The 19,034-nt window shown below is 37.9% G+C and overlaps 1 protein-coding gene across 4 annotated transcripts in view; it reads right to left on the reverse strand.

Annotated features, from left to right (window-relative positions):
- Nucleotides 1-203: 203 nt before the first annotated feature.
- The window catches only part of gabrg2 (gamma-aminobutyric acid type A receptor subunit gamma2), a 50,769-nt gene continuing 31,938 nt past the window's right edge, over nt 204-19,034 (reverse strand). Inside the window, exons 7-10 of one of the 4 annotated variants that reach the window (XM_072375084.1) lie at nt 10,993-11,145; nt 8,064-8,269; nt 6,439-6,462; nt 204-3,990 (exon numbers count right to left, since the gene is read on the reverse strand). In XM_072375084.1, coding sequence (XP_072231185.1) covers nt 3,712-3,990; nt 6,439-6,462; nt 8,064-8,269; nt 10,993-11,145 — 662 coding nt within the window. In that variant the 3' untranslated portion in view covers nt 204-3,711. Of the gene's footprint in view, nt 3,994-6,438; nt 6,463-8,063; nt 8,270-10,992; nt 11,146-19,034 lie in introns of all 4 variants that reach the window. The other 3 variants (XM_072375083.1, XM_072375086.1, XM_072375085.1) reach the window with 3 other exon arrangements.

The raw sequence follows: 19,034 nt of genomic DNA on the forward strand, positions 1-19,034 counted from the left end.
TGCTAAGCAATCTGAGCTGCTGCGAAGATGTTGAAATTGGCATTCTTAACCCAGAAACTATTGTAAAAACAGACAAACTCATCAAGTTTCCTTTGCTGGTTGGTTTCAAGTTGTTTAAGAGCAATATAAAACAAGCAGTTGTTGGCAAATGTTGTTTGTATAGAGTGTCATGGAATAATGAATAATAATGAACTGATACAAACTGACAAATGCAACCATTTTATTGTAAAATTCCACAGCTATGTGCAGGTTCCTTATGAAAAGGACTTTTCTCATAACATTTATAATATATTTTATTGACTATCAGAAATGATTAGTGCCCCTTTTTATGCAATAATCAAATATACATACAGCAGATGGCAAACAACTAACATACTGTATGGATGAAAATCATATGAGATTTATTTTCTCTCAGATACCTTTTACTCAGCCCTGTATTTCCAGTGCTTCTTATTTTGTTGTCTGCAGTCTGACAAAATACATAACAATAGAAAATATCTACATGTGCTGTTTATGTACTGTATATATCTCATTTATGGGTCCCAAAACAAATAAAAACAATTCACACTGTCAAAAGTAAGAATTGCAAATGTTCATGTCAACGCAGGCAAAAGATTAGAGAAGATGAATGAGGCCCAATTCTTCAAAACATTTTTCCCTTTGTGTTTTTTCAGTTTTTTTTGAGAGAATAAACATTCAGCATGCACGCTACAGTACCCCCCGCACAGCTTTATACCTCTGCATTTACAGTAGAGTGCACAGACTGAACACAAATTTAAAAAATAATAAATAAACAAACAGATAAAATGACAGAAGAGATACAATTCCAGGGCATCCTCAAATACTTTATGCACTGTCAACTCCAAAGCAGCAGAGGAGGTTCACAAAATATATTTGATATTCTCTATTGCATGTGTGTCAGTTTGGCACATTTTAAGATGTAATCACCCTGTTACAGTTTTCAACTACTTAACACGGATTGTGACCAGTCTACATTGCTACTGACACTCTTACGCTCCTAAAGATGTTAGAAATAGCATATGTGTACACTGAAGACAGGTTCAGACTACAATGTGGCAGCTTTGGAACACAGCAGGACCACCATTAAATACAAACTGGAGAGAACTCTGGAAATAGGAGATCATCCGGTAAATGTATGTTTGTTTCTTCACTGATGCGTCATTCATGGTAAAAGTCAAGACCGAAGCAAACCCTTGTGGTCATGGGAAAAGTGAAAATAATTAATAGTCATCAGACACGTAAATGTTCTTCTTCTGGTGGCTTAGGAACCTTTTTTTTTGTGCATTTTCAAGAAATTCATTCACGTGAAGTCTTGTACTCAGAAGCTGCGCAACAGGTAATGTTGCAGGTCACTCAACATATGTAACAGTTTGACAGGCCTTTGTGAGAGTAGTGTACATTTATCACAACATAGAAAACACAAGATAAATATGCTTAAGTTTCACTGACATGTTAAATTAAGATGTATCTTTGATATAAATGACAACATTCTGTGGTTTTTTTCAGGGGCTATATGAGCTTAAAATGCATTTATTTTAATAAATTAAATAAATACCATCAACAGATAAATAAATAAATAAATAACCCATAACCCCCCCGAGTATTCTGCATGGTCAGTCCAGCATAATACGATAAGTATATTATAGTGTATATAATGATATACTGTAACAATGATAAGATTACAAAAAATATTTACCCTTTAAAAAAAAAATGCCAAGGGCTTGACAAGTGTTTTCTTCCATTTATAATTTCTGTACATAAACAATGTGTTTATCACCCATTCTTTGTGAGTTTACACATACTGCAGCACAGACAGTTGCATACTGGTGTCTATCAAAACTGATCTGTCAGAAGTTCTAATTCACGTGTATTACATGCTGTCATCTACAACATTTTCAGTTGAGATGAATTTGCTGTCCTCACACATTCAAGTAAAATTTAAAACAAGTATAGACAGACAGAACAACAACGGACCTCTGCAGAGCGTTGCAAATCAGTTTCCTCGCCCCTGCACGGGATGAGTTACATCCTCAATGTGATTCTTTTCAAAACGACAGGAGGTGAGACACTTGGTAATGTGGCTTATGCATCTGTTCTTGGCACAAGCAGATGCTTTTTCACATGATAATCTAAAATATATCTATTTTTGGTGAAACTGATTTGTTTTGCTTCTTGTTTAGAAGAACGAGATGTAGGATTAGCTCTGCTTAACTGCAGATACTTTTAAATACCTTTCAGCTATCTGTACTGGCATTTGCACTGACGTGTAGTGTGGCTTCACCTCCTCGATTAGAAAGTGAAGCTCAGCCTCTGGTTGTGCAGCTGCAATTATAAATTTGGTTCTGTAGTTTTCATAACACCTCATTTTTTCAGTCCAGTTTGCTTGTAAAAGCTTGCATAACCAAAATACAATAGCTATTTATTATTAGGTAAATGTGTGTTTTTAAGAGCAAATGGAGGCCATGAAGGGTCAGTACCTACTATGCTGTAAGCTAATGTTTGCGAGAAAACAATTTAATCAGTTGTCTGGCCTGAAATACTGTGAATCTCGCCCACCTGTGTACAAAGATGACTCCTCAACTTAAAAGGAAGTACTGGGCCCATTTTAACATTTAATTTTCCAGTTTTCCTAGAAAAAGTCTAATTAACACCTGAATGATAATCAAGAGTGCTTTTTTTTTAAATTAGTTTCCAGAGCCAACAGTAGAAGACCATAAAATATGTTGGTTTTTGGCCTGAAAGGTGCATGCAATAAATGTAAACCACAATGTAATAATAAAATATATACAGTGTCTGTACAGTTGAACGTTGCTCATAAACAGCATCATCATACTCTGACCTCACATGAAAAATGCAATGTGTAGTTGTACTAATACGCCCTGAAGAAACTGGAAATAAATGTCTATTGTCAAAATGAATGTCAGTATCATGATTTAAAGTCGCTCATTTAAAGTGCTTCAGATTTTGTGTTTTAGGAAGTGTAGAAGAAAATGTAACAATAAATAAATAAATATAGTTAATGCAGTTTAGATAATTAAGAGTTGAAAGTTACACTCTTTTTTAAAACTTCAGTTTAAAATGTATTTGTTCTCTCTGCTATGGTGGTTTATGTTTTTTAAGTTGAATCACATCCACTCATTTGTCACTGCTTTAACTTGATTTAAACACAATCATCAATCAGATGATGTCCTCATTCTATCTTTCAGTAAGTTGTTTGCATTGTGTTTGGGTTTTTGTTACTAATTGTACAACTACTTGACATGTTTGATAAGATCTAAATTACAACTTACTTTCATTCCTTATTGTTGAAAGATTGGGACTGATCTAAATATAAGTACAACAGGCAAAACTCTCTTTGAGAAGACTTCAGTTTCCTCTGAAAATTCCAAAATGACATAAAATTGAAACTTAGAAATATGTTCATCTCTCACACAATCAAGTTTTTTTTACAACACAACTATAAACCTCCTCACACCAGTTAAATGTAATGCTACAACATTTGCAGTGTTCATCAAAGTTATCTGAAAAAGTAACTAAAATTTAAAGGGATTTAAACAACAGAAACGTAAGAAAAGCAAATAAAATTTTTGGGTATTTCAGTGGGTCCCCTCCTTTGAAATGTCACTTGCTGGCGCAGAGCATATGTTGAATGTGATGGACTGTAGGATAAGGCTGAATATACACCTGCACCTAGAGATAGAGATAGGAGACCCAGTAGACCAGGTTGAAGAGACCAAATGCAGTGGGGAAGAAGATGCGTGCATACGAGTCTATCTTGGCGACGCGGATGTGCAACCTGCCATGCCGCCAGGCTCCAGAGCGGCAGTCTTCGAAACAGCAGAAGAAGCTGGTGCAGTCCTTGCCATCTAGACACTCATAACCGTACTCCTCGTCTCGCTCCTGCATGTGCGTGGCATTGTTCATCTGAATGGCGGTGGCTGAGCGGGGACGGATGTCCACTGTTGGTGTCTGCTTTTGACAGGATAACATGACACAGTCAGCCACAATAACACTGTAATGAAAACCTTACTGACTTAACAGTGGACCCAGTTTGAGCCACTACTTTTATCTCACATTTCATCTATAGTCATTAATCGACGGGATGTAATTTTGCAACATGAATTTGCCAGTGGACCCATTTTAACGTAAGAAAATTCAAGCAGACCCCTAGACTGTAATTAGTTAGGCTTATAAAAGGTCAATTCCTGTAAAACATTAGATGGAAATTATACCTTTTGGGTGGGGTATAGCTTGTAACTGAGATAATCATAATACTCTCATCACAAATTTCTTATTCTTATTCATCACAACAGCTTATTCTGCTTATTCTACATTCAGAAATGCCATGAAATGAAAAGGCCAGTGACTGAACAACATGTCCAGAATAATTTGAACCAGAATGGATATTTCTAAGTGACTTATCTGAATTTCACTTATAAGATAACGCTTATGATGCATCATAAAGCCAAGCTTAGGGAGGGGCGTGTGTTGACAGATGTGCAGCACACAGCTCAATACTTCTCCAGCCCACCATTTCTGTCCCTAAATGGGTTAAAGCTCTTTTTCAAGCTGCGCTCACCACTGGAGGGCACATGCCTTTCATTTGTGAAGATTCTTAAAATAGGACAGTGACATCAGTGACTCTGCAGCCCTGTCATTCTAAAGGGAGACAATTAGTATTCAAATAGACTGTTTTCATCAGCTTTTTATCTTGAAATGCCACCTTTGCACAAATTAGAATTCTGGCTGTTTTGCAGATTAAAAACCCCCTCCCCCCAAACTCCTTCCTCCCAAACTCTCCTTTTGGCATAAATGGATGGTTCTTTGACCTTGCTGATAAACTAGGTTGTCAAGCTCATCATTAAAAAAAGACGTTGAATGCACCCAAAGGACAAGGTCTAGAAAGTGCTAGTGATTAACATTCAGATCATTCCTTATGAATTTTTGGTCATAATGTAGAACTGTATTGGCGCTCAAACTATGATGTCCGACATGTAGTTGTACTTCATGTTGTGCGAATACACGTTACTTTAAGTTCTTGTTTGTAACAAACACCACAGAACAGAAGTTTGTTCATCCGCCTTCTGAATAGTTTGAAGATCATTTGTTCTATCTACATATAATAATAATAATAATAATTCAGAGAATAGGTCATTGCAGTTTTAGTTTGAAACATGTCATCTGCTGTAAGCATGCATCCTTAAACAAGCTTAAACTGCTGTTAAACATAATATTAATTCCCTTCAACTTCACATCTTACCCAGCACTAGTGCACAAACCTATTGTCCCTTTGAAAACGATACATAACCACAACAAAACAACATATGGGTTAGTTTGGGCATTTTTTTGTCCTTATTAACGGACCATATGTTAAGTTAATGAGGGGATGAGCAGAGCAGGTTATGCCTCAGTTCTCAAAGGGGATTGGTTGCACTAAAGGAAGCGCAGTGGAAGCTTAAGCTGAAGGAGCATTGACAGCATCCCACCGCATGGGCTAGTCAAGCTGGTGCTAGCAGAATGTAAATAAACAAAAACCAAAGAACCAGCACAGCGGCATTGGCAGCTTTAACTGGCTGAAAGTCGACAACTGCTCGTGGAAGAAAAAACAAGGATTTATTTAGGGTCATCAGTACCTATTTCTATAATCAAGGTGAATATCTGAAGTTTCCAAAAGTTGCCAAAATTATGGTGAATTCTGAACCATAAATCTGGATATATATCAAAGCTGAAAATTCAATATATAAGACTTCCTCTGAAATACTAATGTTGATCATCATATCAAAAGCAGATTTTGTGTTGGATAAATTTAGATCTTTGCTAGCTTTGACTCACTCTGTGCTTTTTTGCTTTTTATAGATTACAATGTCTTAATTATCTGGAAGGACCTCCAAATTCTATTAGATTTTACTCAGTGCATGGGTTGTCTGTTTCAGTCTGTTAAAGCTCTGCTGACTCTGTAGGAAGCGTCAGGTCAAGAAGCCCAACAAACACACGGGTATAGATTTACTGACACAAAAAGGAAAAGAGGAGGAAGCTGTTGTAGCGGCTGCTTGTTCACTGTGGTAACAACAACAAAGAGTGAAACAGGACAGAGGGAGCCAGAATGAGTCCACACTGGGCCTGGACTATTACATTCCTCTGGACATGGGATGTGTGGGATGCCTATTAGAATTTTAAAAAACTGCATAAGTATGTCTGGCTGGCTGCCTCCGCACTGTGCACTGCAGAGCGCCACGTTTAATGTAATCTCTGATAGCCATTTAGTAACTGAGGAGGAGTACAGTAAGAATGCAGGTAGATAATGAGGTAAAAGAGAGAAGCGTATCTGCTGTTGAGCAGAGAGAAAAGCAGTGAGGTGCTGGGGGCTCAGAGAGCCAAAATGCAGCAGACACATGCAGTCAGACACAGGCAATATACCTTTGAGGAAAAGAGCCGGAGGAGCTTTTGTCCAGACAGGAGAAAAAGAAAATGTGGAATTGAAAGAGAGTCACAAAACAAAAAACAAAGAACAGATGCAAACAAAGAAAGTTAAAATCAATTGTCAGAAAAACAAAGGACACAAAGATAATGTGTGTGAATTACAACCACTGTACTTTCTATGTCAAAATGGAAAGAGGAAATACACTGTAGAGAGACAAACATGTTACAAACGGACGCAGGGGAAATGCATGTTGGGATATGTCTATCTCACATGCTTCTTACGCCAGCATCACCTCAGGAAAAACATTACTGCAAAACTGGAAAGATTAAGTACAAACAGTCCAACTCAAAATCCACATCCTTCATGTATGTGTGACATAACATTTTTATTTGTGTTACTTATGCATCTTCAGCTAAGACTTACAGCGAATGGAACAATTCACAACAGTATTTTAAATGAAATTTAAATAAATTTAAGTCCAAAACCGTATTCCAAAGACATGTTTTACTTTTCTGTGACAGGCCTGTCTTGTTTGCATATACTTTCCTATCTCAACATTTTGGTCAACCTTTGCAGAGAACCTGGAAAAGCTCAATTGAAATGGCAAACTGGCATTTCACCCAGACCATTTATTTTTAATTTATCCACACGAGAGTTACATCTTGCTAAAACGTGTTTGCCTACTTTCCCCACCATGTTCCAGCTCAATACCCTTCTTCATCTAAACATTGGTTTTCTGTAACCTATACTTACCTACTTATTTATATCATACCTTTTCAACTGTTCTATAACTTGGTTTAATTATCTGAAGCCCGTTTTCACTAAGGAAATCACAGGTAGATCTGAGCTAATTTTAATTAAAAAAGGATTTCTAGAACCACAAGCTGATTAGATAGCAGCCACACTCTTGGTGAACAGGGTACGTAGTAAATGCGAGGATATTTGGTGAGAGCTCATGACCCTTAAACTGAGCTGCTATGATCTCTTGAGGGATTTAGGATTCATGTGAGTCCAACCCTTCTGTCATGTGAGGCTATTATAAAATACAACTGTAACAGATGTGTGATGGATGTAAAAAGGTTTGAGCTGTATGCCTCACTCATCTAGTAATTCCAGGTGCTGCCCCTTCAAAAGATGCTTCCTTGGGAATATTACTTGTAGATACTGCATAGCTTGTTTTTTCCACAGCTCAGTCCACATACCTCTGTAACACAATGGGGGATGGGAAGGAGCATTTGTGGGGATTATCACCCCTCAGCAAGAATATTCCTGGTTCGGATTCTGGCTGGATTCTTAAAATGTTTCTTAGGTTAAATGGTGATTCTGAACTTGACCTTAGGAGTGAGTGTGACTGAATAATAGTTTGTCTTGGTTGTCTCTGTGTTGGCATTGTGATGGACTGTCAACCCGTCCAGGGTGTACCCATTGGCAGCTGGTATAGGCTCCATCCTCCCTGTGACCCTGAATTGGATCAAGCAGGTATAGAAAATGGATGGATTGATGATTACTTTGTCATTAGATTCTTAAACTGAAGAAACCCTTTTTAGGAAAAATCTAAAACCTCAAACAATAATTAGGAACAATAAAAAATGTGTTTGTTTATGTGGGGGAGGGGACTCACCGGGTTTTTCTTCTTCTTGTCCTTTTTGGCACTGGGCTTCCTGTTGCTGACAAAGTAGTGCAGTGTGCCATACTCTATGAGTGCGGCGAAGACAAAGATGAAGCAGACAGACACAAACAGGTCCATGGCGGTCACATATGATACTTTTGGGAGAGATTTTCTGGCAATGGTACTCAGTGTGGTCATGGTCAGCACAGTAGTGATGCCTGGTAAAGAAATCAGAAAATGGGAAAAATTTAATTTGTATAAGAATAGGTTAAAAAAAAAAAACTTTTACCTGGACCTCCGTGGTCCATATTACCTGAACATTCTAAACTTTTATTGCTTCTGAAAAAGCTTTCAGTTGTTATATATTGGAAGAGTACGCTAATACTGTCTTACATACGTCCTTTTAACCTTATCGGCAAAACAAGGATGTCTGTGTTCTCATCTCCTATGTTATTCACTCATGCAAACGCCTCAGCTTCACAATTAGTGTGTGCTTAAATGCAGCAAGCTGGCGTTGCAGAATCAGTTGAGTTTCAACAGCACCGTTGGTAAGCATGGAGAGTTCTGTGATGTTGACTTGATGTGTTGAAGCACACAGTTACAAACTCCCCTCACCACCTCAGAGAAATATTAGTGGCAGATCAAATTTGATCCCCCATACTTGGCACATGACACCGATGCACAGCAAAGTTGCACCGGTCCTGGCTTGAAAGGCATGTGTGAGAAGGTTTATAGAGTCTAGTCCATTATAGTGTATTATAGCAGGGATAAAAAAAGATCATGTGTTGCAGTACCTAATATGTTGATAAATGTTTCATGGAATTAAACAGGATGTTAAAGAGTCTTGAGTAAAGTTTTGAAGAAATGATAATAAATAATTGCAATTGTTGCTGATAGTATATCTCTACACAGTCTCAGTTGCAAAAAATCAAAAAAGTTTAAAAACTGGCATAGAGCTTTTCAGTAATTTGCAGAGAATTTGTACTAGCTTCTCTTTTCGATTCTTTATGTATTTTCATATTTTTTACATTGTAATGAACATACTCATGTACATTTTTTAAAACTTTTACATCTTTTACAAACAGGAACACAAAAGCTGTTCAGATGACAAGGAAAAATAATCATTCTGCCACAGTTTGATAAGAGAAAAGGCACACAATACTTACCTGATATTATGATGCTACAAAGTGTTTACAAGAGGGAGAATGAAAATATGTGCATGTGGTGCATGAGTAAAGTTATAAATGTTGTAGGATTTACTTGAAATTTAATAGCTGAAACAAATCAGCTACAAAACAAAAAATCAAAACAGTTTAAAATCATGTCAACAACAAAACAAAGAAGTAATAAATAAGAGACATTTAATCTTTGTATCGTACTAACAGTATAGTGTCAGGGTACTTAGTTGCGTAACTGATACATTTTAATGAACTGATTTTTTTGGCTTTGGTTAATTGCAAACTCTTAACAGTTGGGTGGCCATGAGGGGATGGTGAGCAGCTGTTCTGCTGTCCCCTTCATCCACATATTTTACAGCTGAACTGCCATTGACCACAACACTGACATACTGCATTCTTATATCTACCATCTGGTAACCCTTTTTTGGAACAGTTTTTACTCACTCTGTTTGTCTCTAACAATAATGTAGATGGATGGAGACGGATGGCACATGACGAGTAAATGTGTAAGTACTAAAATACAGCAGATTACCAACAACAACATTACAACCCCCAAACACCAACAAAAACAAGCAAGACTGCCTTCCTCCTTTAAACGCACCATATGTTTAAGGAGACTCACTTTGTATGTTGTAGAAAAGTCATGTCAAAATATGTTAATTGAATGATATTAGTCTGTATCAAGATTACCGCTGTTGTACTGTAAGTGAAATGATATATGCCTAGATAGCACTGAAGGATTAAGAATTATGCAATATACAATAATCTGCTTCCTAACCACTAGACTGCAAATACTTCCTGTATCATATTTCAAAGAGGAAATTAAGACATTGACTCTTAGTACAATTTTAGCAGGGAATTAATAGTGTTATTACCGCGGCTGCAATCATGTTTGGCACTGCAGAGACTGAAGAAAATAAACAAGCTATTTTTAAAGAGATTAATGAAAGACAGTGTGATGATGGGGGCAAGGTAGGGTGAGGGTGTCTACTTGCAGGGACTGCTTGGCATGGAGTTATTCTCTCTAATAATCACAACACATGAACTTGAGGTCAGATTTTAGAGCCTCAAGAAACCAAAGGGAGTGCTGACAAAGGAAAGCATATGCAACTGAATGATGAAAGAACCTCTGAGAATTTCAAGGGCAAGTTTAAAAGCTGACAAATTTCCCTGAAATTCTCACTTTCCACCTCTTTTTTTCACCATGTGTCCCTTTTTTACATCCCGTGAAGAGGCCACCTGCATTAATATTGTGCTGAAGAAGCATCTCAGCACCTTCCCTGCTGTATTGCATAATTAATGTCTCATTAAGGCACGCATACAAACATATGTGCCAGGAAGCGCTCATCTCCTCAAGATGCACTAGATTCCTAAGCAGCTGCCCTGTCTCAGAGGGGAAAAGGGGGAGGAGAGAGAAGTTTGAAGAAGAGAAGGAAAGGAGAGAAAACAACAGGAATGAGGAAGCTAAAACAGGTTGCTTTATAATATGAGGTGGTGTACAAGTAATACAGGGCTCTTGATGTGCTTTATGGCCCGGTATGGCCTAAATGAACCTCACAACATCAACGGTGTGTTTGGATTGGAAAGAAACACATCAAAAAAGATTCAAGCCGAGATTTTGACAGAGCTAGGCGAGTTTTCACTGGATAGAAGTATCAGAGGCCTTGAAAAAAGTGAATACAAGTAAATTAATAAAAAAAATACTTTAAACTGATACCAGTATGTCTTAAAGTATCAGCTGTAGAATTAACTTGGTTTGATACCTAATGATGTCCTTGCAGGGACTGCATCCTTGTTGATCCAGAAAGAGACCCAAGAGAGAACAACAATAAGAGTGCATGGGATGTAGGTCTGAATGGTGAAGTAGCCCATCCTCCTGCTCAGGTCAAAGAAGACGGTCAGCACCACATAGTCACCTGGACAGAGACAAAGAGGAGAAAAAAAAGATGTGTGTGAGGGCGTGGAATGGATAATGACAAATCGGGGATATAAAGTACACATGTGACAGCAAATTCACTGTGTTATGTGTTGTAAAAAGTAGAGAAATGACTCTGAGATCAGTCTTAAAAGACCTTATTATCAGATTCTGAAACCATTTCACACGATCTGCTACGGTCAAAGATGGCTGTCAACAAAGAAACACCGAGCAGAGATAAAACAAACTGTTAAATCTTCAGTACATGACATTATGTAACCAGAATCCTTACTGCATGGTAGCCCAAGGCAACCTGAGATTTAAAATGAAAGCGAGTGATTCAGTGAGCTGGAGCTGAACTTGCTTGGATGCACACACAAACCCTTGTCTCCTGCCAGTAGTTAGCTGGAACATGAGCACAAGCAGCCAGCTGATGATGATCCATCCCTGCACTGGCTGGCTGACCCAAGCAGATGTTGGGTGTTAAGAGGTTGAGGTTAGCTCAGCCCAGTAAGACCTGACCCTGACAATATGGATCATTTGCCCCGCCTGTTTAAACTGCATCATAAGCACGAATGCCAAGCACACTGGCACCCTTAAATACACGCGTGTGCACTGTTGCACACATTTTTGTCAATGCATTTTTTTACATCTTGCAAGGAAAGTGAACTGAATTAAACAGAGAGACAGACGTGTTTAAAGGAAATAACCTTATCACACACTCACACTTCAGTGCTCTCATTGCCAGCTTGACAGTGTAACTGCTTGCCAATAGTTACTGTCCTTTTAAGCTGTCTACCGATGTACCTGTCTGTCTCAGTGTGCTTAGTGTCAGTTCACTGCTGGCCTGCAGCTAAGTCAGATGTCTGCTAATTGATTAACATCAGACAATTAACGGTGTCAGAAACCTCCCCTGGCCTCTCACTATGCCTCGTAACCTTCGGGCACAACAATTGTACCATCTCTCCTCTGTATGTTGAAATAGTTTCTGCAGTTGGGGTATGAGCATTTGGCCAAAACTTTTCCTCCAGGAAAACAGCACACAGATCTTATTGAAGAACAGCCACGTGTACTGTATGTGTGTATTTGTGTGGGAGACATAAAAACAGAAGACAGTGTTTGTTTTGTCAGAAATTATGCGCACACTGTGTAAGGCGTTCTTCGAAATGTCTGTGCCCGGTCCAAGTCTTTGTTATTCCTCCCAGCTTGCACCCCTTTTTCATTCACCACCAACAGCATCATAAACAAAAAAAAGAAAAAGAAAAACAGGTGTTCATATCAACATGTGCGTTTTCCGCTGATGCAGGCAGGTGCATGGGATATTACAGTGCACTGCCGTGTGTAGGAGCACAGCAGACACATGAAGGCTGCTCTCAGGAGTCCCGCAACCCACTATTTTGTTTTTATTAACACAACATTAGCTGAGGCCCAACACTGAGACCCCTGACACCTGAGAAACTGCATATGAATACACTAATTCCAGCTCGGTCAGCAGCACAAAGCCACCTTCACATTTCCTCAGACTCGTAACAATAATGGACTTTCCACCACAGGGGTGATGCCAGTTCGCGTAAGACTCGCCTGCCTACGTTTCTCTTCATCTATTTGCCAGTTCCATTGCAGGCCATTTTCCAAGAAGACACTTTGAGGGGATGTTATCAACTAATGCCCTCCATCCTGTCAGGAAAATGCATGTGTATCAGATTGCATGCCATTACAGCCCAGTTGTAATACATCAGTTTGTTAATGACTTCCTGATCCCACTCAAAACAAAATGGTTTCCTCGCTGGCTTAAATGTTTGGCAGAGATTTCACAACATGACCATTTGGGGAGCAAATTGGTTTGTGCTCCAGATAAACAGTCCCAACACAATTAGTAGACCGTGTGAACACATTAAATTACACAGATTTGCTTTATGTGGAGATGATTTTACAGAGTAAAGTGTACAACAACAGTGTGATTGGGCTAGCTGTAGATATAGCAGCGTGTCAGTGTGCATTACTATCACAGCAGTCAAATATTTCAAATCCCATACATAAATGCTTTAAATCATCATCATATCATATAATTTCATCTCCAGGCAATTCATAAAATTGTCCCAGTGTCACCATTTCTTACACAGATAATCTTACATGGGGTTTTTCCCTTGTTGACAAACTATGCCTTGTTGTAACCTGCAAACATGCACTCAAACTTTTTTACAACCATGAAGAGGTAAGGAACAAAACTTTGAACAAATCCAAGTAGAAATAAATAATATCATAGTAAATATTAACACAACTTACCAATGAAGAAGTCAAAAAACAAACAGCAATCAAATGCAGGAACAAATACAGAGAAAAGAACTGACTGAAACAACCTGACAACTGACAAGGAGAAGGACTCAGCTATAACTATCGTAGACAGGAGACTCCTCTGCTGTCTTTATTTTTGATCTCAGCAAAACATCTTAAAGGATATGTCTGTAGGAGTAAGGAGGGAAGGAGGTTGTCAGAGAAACTTTAAACCAGGACTCACAAGTGTACCTTTGTGGACATGTTTTTGGCATCTCTGATGTACAAAAGTGACATGATGCATTGTTTCATGCTTTATGCTGAATAAAAAGTAAATACGTTGTCATGAATAATGTTAACACTCATCCAAAAGAGATCATAGAATACAGCAGTAAGCTGTAACAAAAAAAAAAAAAACAGCGGATGATTCACCTGTATCACATGTCATGTTTAATTGACCTAGGGTTAACATGATGCCCCACAGGCAAGGATGTCTGTTTTTGTTAAATGCCTGTTGCCTGCTTGTCTCCTCCTTGCCTCCTCCACTTGCATCACAGGTAGTGGAGAAAGTGAGGAGGTGCAAACAATTTTACAAGTTGGAAAACACAAATAGGAATGTGGAAAAAATGAGGAGACAAAAGAACAAGAAAAAAAACTGGGGAGCCATGACACTGCTTTGAATTCAACTTACAATTTTTCCTGTTTTGACATTTAGACACTTTGTACATGTTCAACCTGCAGGCAATGCTCTTCGCTCTTTTACGCCTGTGAGAGTGAGACAAAAAGTCCTCAAGAGTGCAGCTGGGTTGTCAAGCATACAATTCTTTGTGCCCTTACTCGAGCCCTCAAAGCTTATCTTCAACTCATGTCTACAGGTAGTCAGTTTTAGTTTCTTTGTAATAATTCACATCACATGCTGATTTCACCAGTAACAAGAACCCACAGCTCTCTATAGAGGGAAGCTATGTGGCTGTTGGTGCGTTTCTTTATCTCAATTTATTAGAATGACAAAAACTTCCAATTTTGTCAATCTTATTGCCATAATTACTAAGCAATCAATTCAACCCAGTCCTTTCTTTCTATAATTCATGACAGAAGAATGCTGATGTTAGCTGTGTGAAAAATAAACTATGCGGACAACAACTGAAAACCATTGTTTGTATTAAGATACGGGTTGAAGCATTTTTATTAGGATCACACATTTTCTTGGCTAAAGTGATTTACTATGACTTGATGTAATCTACAGAAAGCAATAAAAACGCGGTGGACATGATCATCCATCAGAAAACAGTGTTGCATGACTATTTAAAGCTGCAGTGACAGCACATTAAAAAGAATAAGACACACACACAGCCAAAAGAAGGAGACAGAAAACATTCTTCCAGCAGGAGTCCTCTGCTGTTGTAACACTACACCAAACAGGTATATTTATGATCAGAATTATTAAAAAATTGTTATTGGAATGGCATTATGAGTGCTGAACCTGCAAGAAGGGCTGCTGATCTAAGTTTGGCTGTACAAAATGCAAAGTAGCCACACAGGAGTTCACAACTGGGAAACATGGAAACTCAGGAGTTCTGACCAGGAGACTAAAAGTCATATGAAAGTGTCATTCCGCTGGCAGCCAGGCTGAAAATTGCTGTGGATATGGATGGGCAGGGGAGACCTGGGGCACATGCTGGCCATCCAGTGAAGGTAGACAAGCTAGATACATTGCAGAGCTGCTGACAGGCTGTCTTACTGAGCTCCTCTCCCGTCTGGGATCATGTATATGAGAGGCGACAGTGGCTGTTATTGTGTATATATTTGTGTGTGTGTGTGTTTTTTTGTGACCAAAAAAAAAAAAAAAGATTTGCTAACAGCTTGTTTTCAGGGTCAACAACACTAACAGAATATAACTCACCACTTTCTCTGGCGTTACCACAGGCTGTGTGTGAGTGATTAACCAGTCGCCAGTGCTTTATATTTTGCCCCCACAGGCTATTGCAGCTATTCCTACCAAATGGTGGTTGACAAGATGACATCACAGGGAAAAAAAAAGAAAAGAGGAGCAGAATTGTCACGGTGAGTAACTGCGGCAACCCAGCAGCATGATTAAAAACCAAACAGCAGTCTACAGAGTTTGATTGCCTTGTTGTTAACATTGTGTTTTCTGTGACGGGGACAGATGATTATCCTTCTTTCTGAAAGACTAATAGCTGTCACACTACTGAGAGCAAGGCTGTTTGTAGGGTTATGACAGTAAGAAGGTGAACAAACAGTGTATAGCAATATTTCTAAGCTGGGACACTACAATGGCAGGGCTTCTTTTTCTATTTTATAAATGATTAATCTAAACACAAAGTAATTAAGATTATATACCTAAATTCAAAGAAGGACCTCTTTATAACAAAAACAAGCCCCTCAAGCTGGATGAAAATGCAGTTGCAACATTGTAGGCCTGTTTCAATTATGCTTTTTTCTAACATGTTAACACACTTATTTATAATTAATCAAATCCCCACAAAGTAATTACCACACAATCACTGGAGGAGCTGCCTGTCCTGCCCACATGTATTTTTTTTGAAAAAAAAATATTGCATCTGCCCACCTCAAAAATCTTGATTAATTTCTATCTTCACCTAAATTGTCTAATTTCTCTCTAAAGTAACCAGAATTTTAGTAGAAAGTTTATTTCCACCTTGTGCAACTGAAAACACGACCAAGACATTCACAAACCACTTCTCTCTTAGTTTCCCTTTCTTTTTTTCCTTCCAGCTTACATTGTCTACAAAAGCTTCATTATTTCTTATTCACACACAGAGAAGAGATGCGGTTCATACCCATTAGATGAGCTAGAAGTTCTAAAATTAAACCACCGCGCTTCTCTCTTCCCATGTTTAATATATCCCCTCTTTTTATCCCGGGTCTTATCTCCTGCTGTAATCGTTTGGCCAGGTGACAGGACTAATCCTCACTATACAGCGACAACACTGATGACTTGACTTATTCGTCCCATTTGTGCTTCTTCGAAACAATGAGATAAGCTGCAATTCAATATAAACCCAAGTAATCTGGGGAAAGTGTGATGTCGTAGCACAGATGTTTTTCTATTTATTTCTGCCTTATAGATTATGAGTTACAGCAGAAACAACAATGCTGGTGACAAAAGTAAAAATATAGAGGAGTTTAACTTTTGAATTAGGCTATTAAGAGTACATCCAGGTAAATAGGTTTTCATTCATAAAACACAGAACGTTTCCTCTTTGTTCTTTGCATCTGCACTACTTGTTTTGAGTACTCAGATACTGCATTTTACCCTAATTGGGCAAAAAAAAGACACTTTGGAAACAAGGATGTTGACTTGGTAGGCATCATTCCCTGATTCCTCATGTCCCTATTATGTGACCCTTTTCCTGAGGAAAATAGAGACAGCAATGACAACGAGAAGTACAGTGAACATTAAATAAATACTGCTTTTTTAAAACTCTGCCACTGCCTAAATTTAGCAAATGCTAAAGTTATTCTGATTTACAAAAGCATAGGCACAGTTTGTTAAAATTCCTCTCTTAAAGCAAACTAAAACATGTCATGATATCTGATTCCTAATAGACATAAAGCTATAGGTGAAAGGAAAGCTAAAGATGACACGTTTCTTTTAACGTTTCAAACAAAGCTTCAGTTACATCTCTTATAGACTGAAAAAGGAGGAAAAGAAAGGAGGTTTGTATTAGCAACCTCCATTTTGGGATATATAACCTTGTAAACATTTATTGTCACCACTCTCCTCTAGCAAAAACTTTTATTTCAGTGGCAATCCTGACATTTCTTGTGTGCAGTATTACACACAGAATTACATTACGAATTTGAGGAGTCTTTAGAAATGAAAATCTTTTGCAAAGTCATTCTCTTCCAATCATTTTTTTTACATACAGTAACCTTGCTTCTTGAATTAATTTGCATTTAATTTTATCTTTAGTATATTTTTCAGTGAAAATGGTCCACTCTGGCACTTGATGAAACACAAATCAAAATAATATGATGTTACAATCGAAGGTTGCAGAGATGTTAACTTCCTGAAATTCTGCAGCCTTTATTTCACCAAACATTTTTGTTAATTGTGTCGACCACTGAATCTTCATGTAGGTTTTTTTTCTCATTTTCATTTTGATTCATGCTAACTCTTCAACAGTCCTATGAGCATTTGTCTCTACAACCGTTTTTTGCGAGTCCGTATCTCAACTGGACTTCCACCATTTCAGATGACTGATATTTTTTACATCGTTTAATCATTTTGGAAACTGAAAATGCCTAGCTTTTTATGGCTCTTTCCTGCATCGTGATATAAGTTATTTTAATCTTCAGAATGCTAAGCAGCAGCTTAAAGGAGCCCATGGGTCCAGCTGAATTGTATACTTTGCTTCGGAGGATTTCCTAATTGAATGACATGACCTGGAAGTATCCATGGTAAGTGCTGTTTGAATTCTCTAAATGCTAAGGAAAGGAGCTTCTGTTATTACCCACAAACACAGTAAACACTGGAGAATCATTTATAAAAGAACAGAGATCATTCGGTCCCACACTTCCAAAAGGGCGCTCGATTGTATTTTCATCCAGTTGTTAAACCTTGGATTTTTCTGGATAAATATGAGGACAGAAGGGTGAATGGGAAGCCTGTGGCAACACTATATTTCACTTTTGCACCTTTTTCTTTCCTTTTATAATTACTGATCTTAAATGTTAAGTCATATTCTATGTTATTATACCAGTAGGATTTGAATGACATAAGAATATGGAATAAGTTGATAAAATTGCATTAGAAGAGGTTTCACTTTGTGGAATATTTATTGAAAATCTGTAGCTGCTATGCTGCAGACCCACATCACAGCTTAGTTTAAGTGTGGTTCGATTTTATTTACATCACAAAAGGTCTAATTCTACGTCTTTACAAATTGACACCTTCTTTTTTTCCAATATTAGTAAAAGATGGTGGAAGGAAATTCTTTTGACAATTCAACCACAGCCCATGGCTGCTGATGGTTGGGAAGTGGAGTATTTATAAAGCCAGACTGCCTGGCCTTTACAGTCAGTCACTTTAAACAAACATAACCTTATCCCTAATAAGCTAAAATGTATGTGAACATTTTTGCATAGTGCATCTCCATTATTTATTATCCTCCCCTTGTAAAATGAATGAGCCAAAAACCTTTACCTCAGAAAACAAACTTAGCCTATACTTTATACGTAATCTCATATAACTGTAAAGGAACATCGAAAAAGGCTTTGCTGTTCAGGAAAAAACAAAAACAAAAAAATTGTGAAAGTTTACTTGTCTTTTGTTGTTAAGACAAATCGGATCTAAATCGGATCGACAAACTCAGCCAAACAGTTTCCGACGAGTTCCCATTTAATTGCCTAATGGCTTTGTGCCATTACAGACTTTGAATGGCTGGTTCTAAGCATTGAAATTTAATTAATTCTATTCAATATGCTGACTGTATTGCTAAAAAATGATTGTGATTATAAAGCATTTTAAAGTCTTTTATTAGTAAGTGAAGTATGTCTTATTAACAAATACGCACAGGTTCATACAGCACATGATTACAGTTATCTAGCATGTATATCAAGAATGCTTCC

Source organism: Leuresthes tenuis, unplaced genomic scaffold, assembly GCF_036924035.1.
Source record: "Leuresthes tenuis unplaced genomic scaffold, fLeuTen1.0.hap1 SCAF_21, whole genome shotgun sequence".
NCBI classification, from domain to species: Eukaryota; Metazoa; Chordata; class Actinopteri; order Atheriniformes; family Atherinopsidae; genus Leuresthes; species Leuresthes tenuis.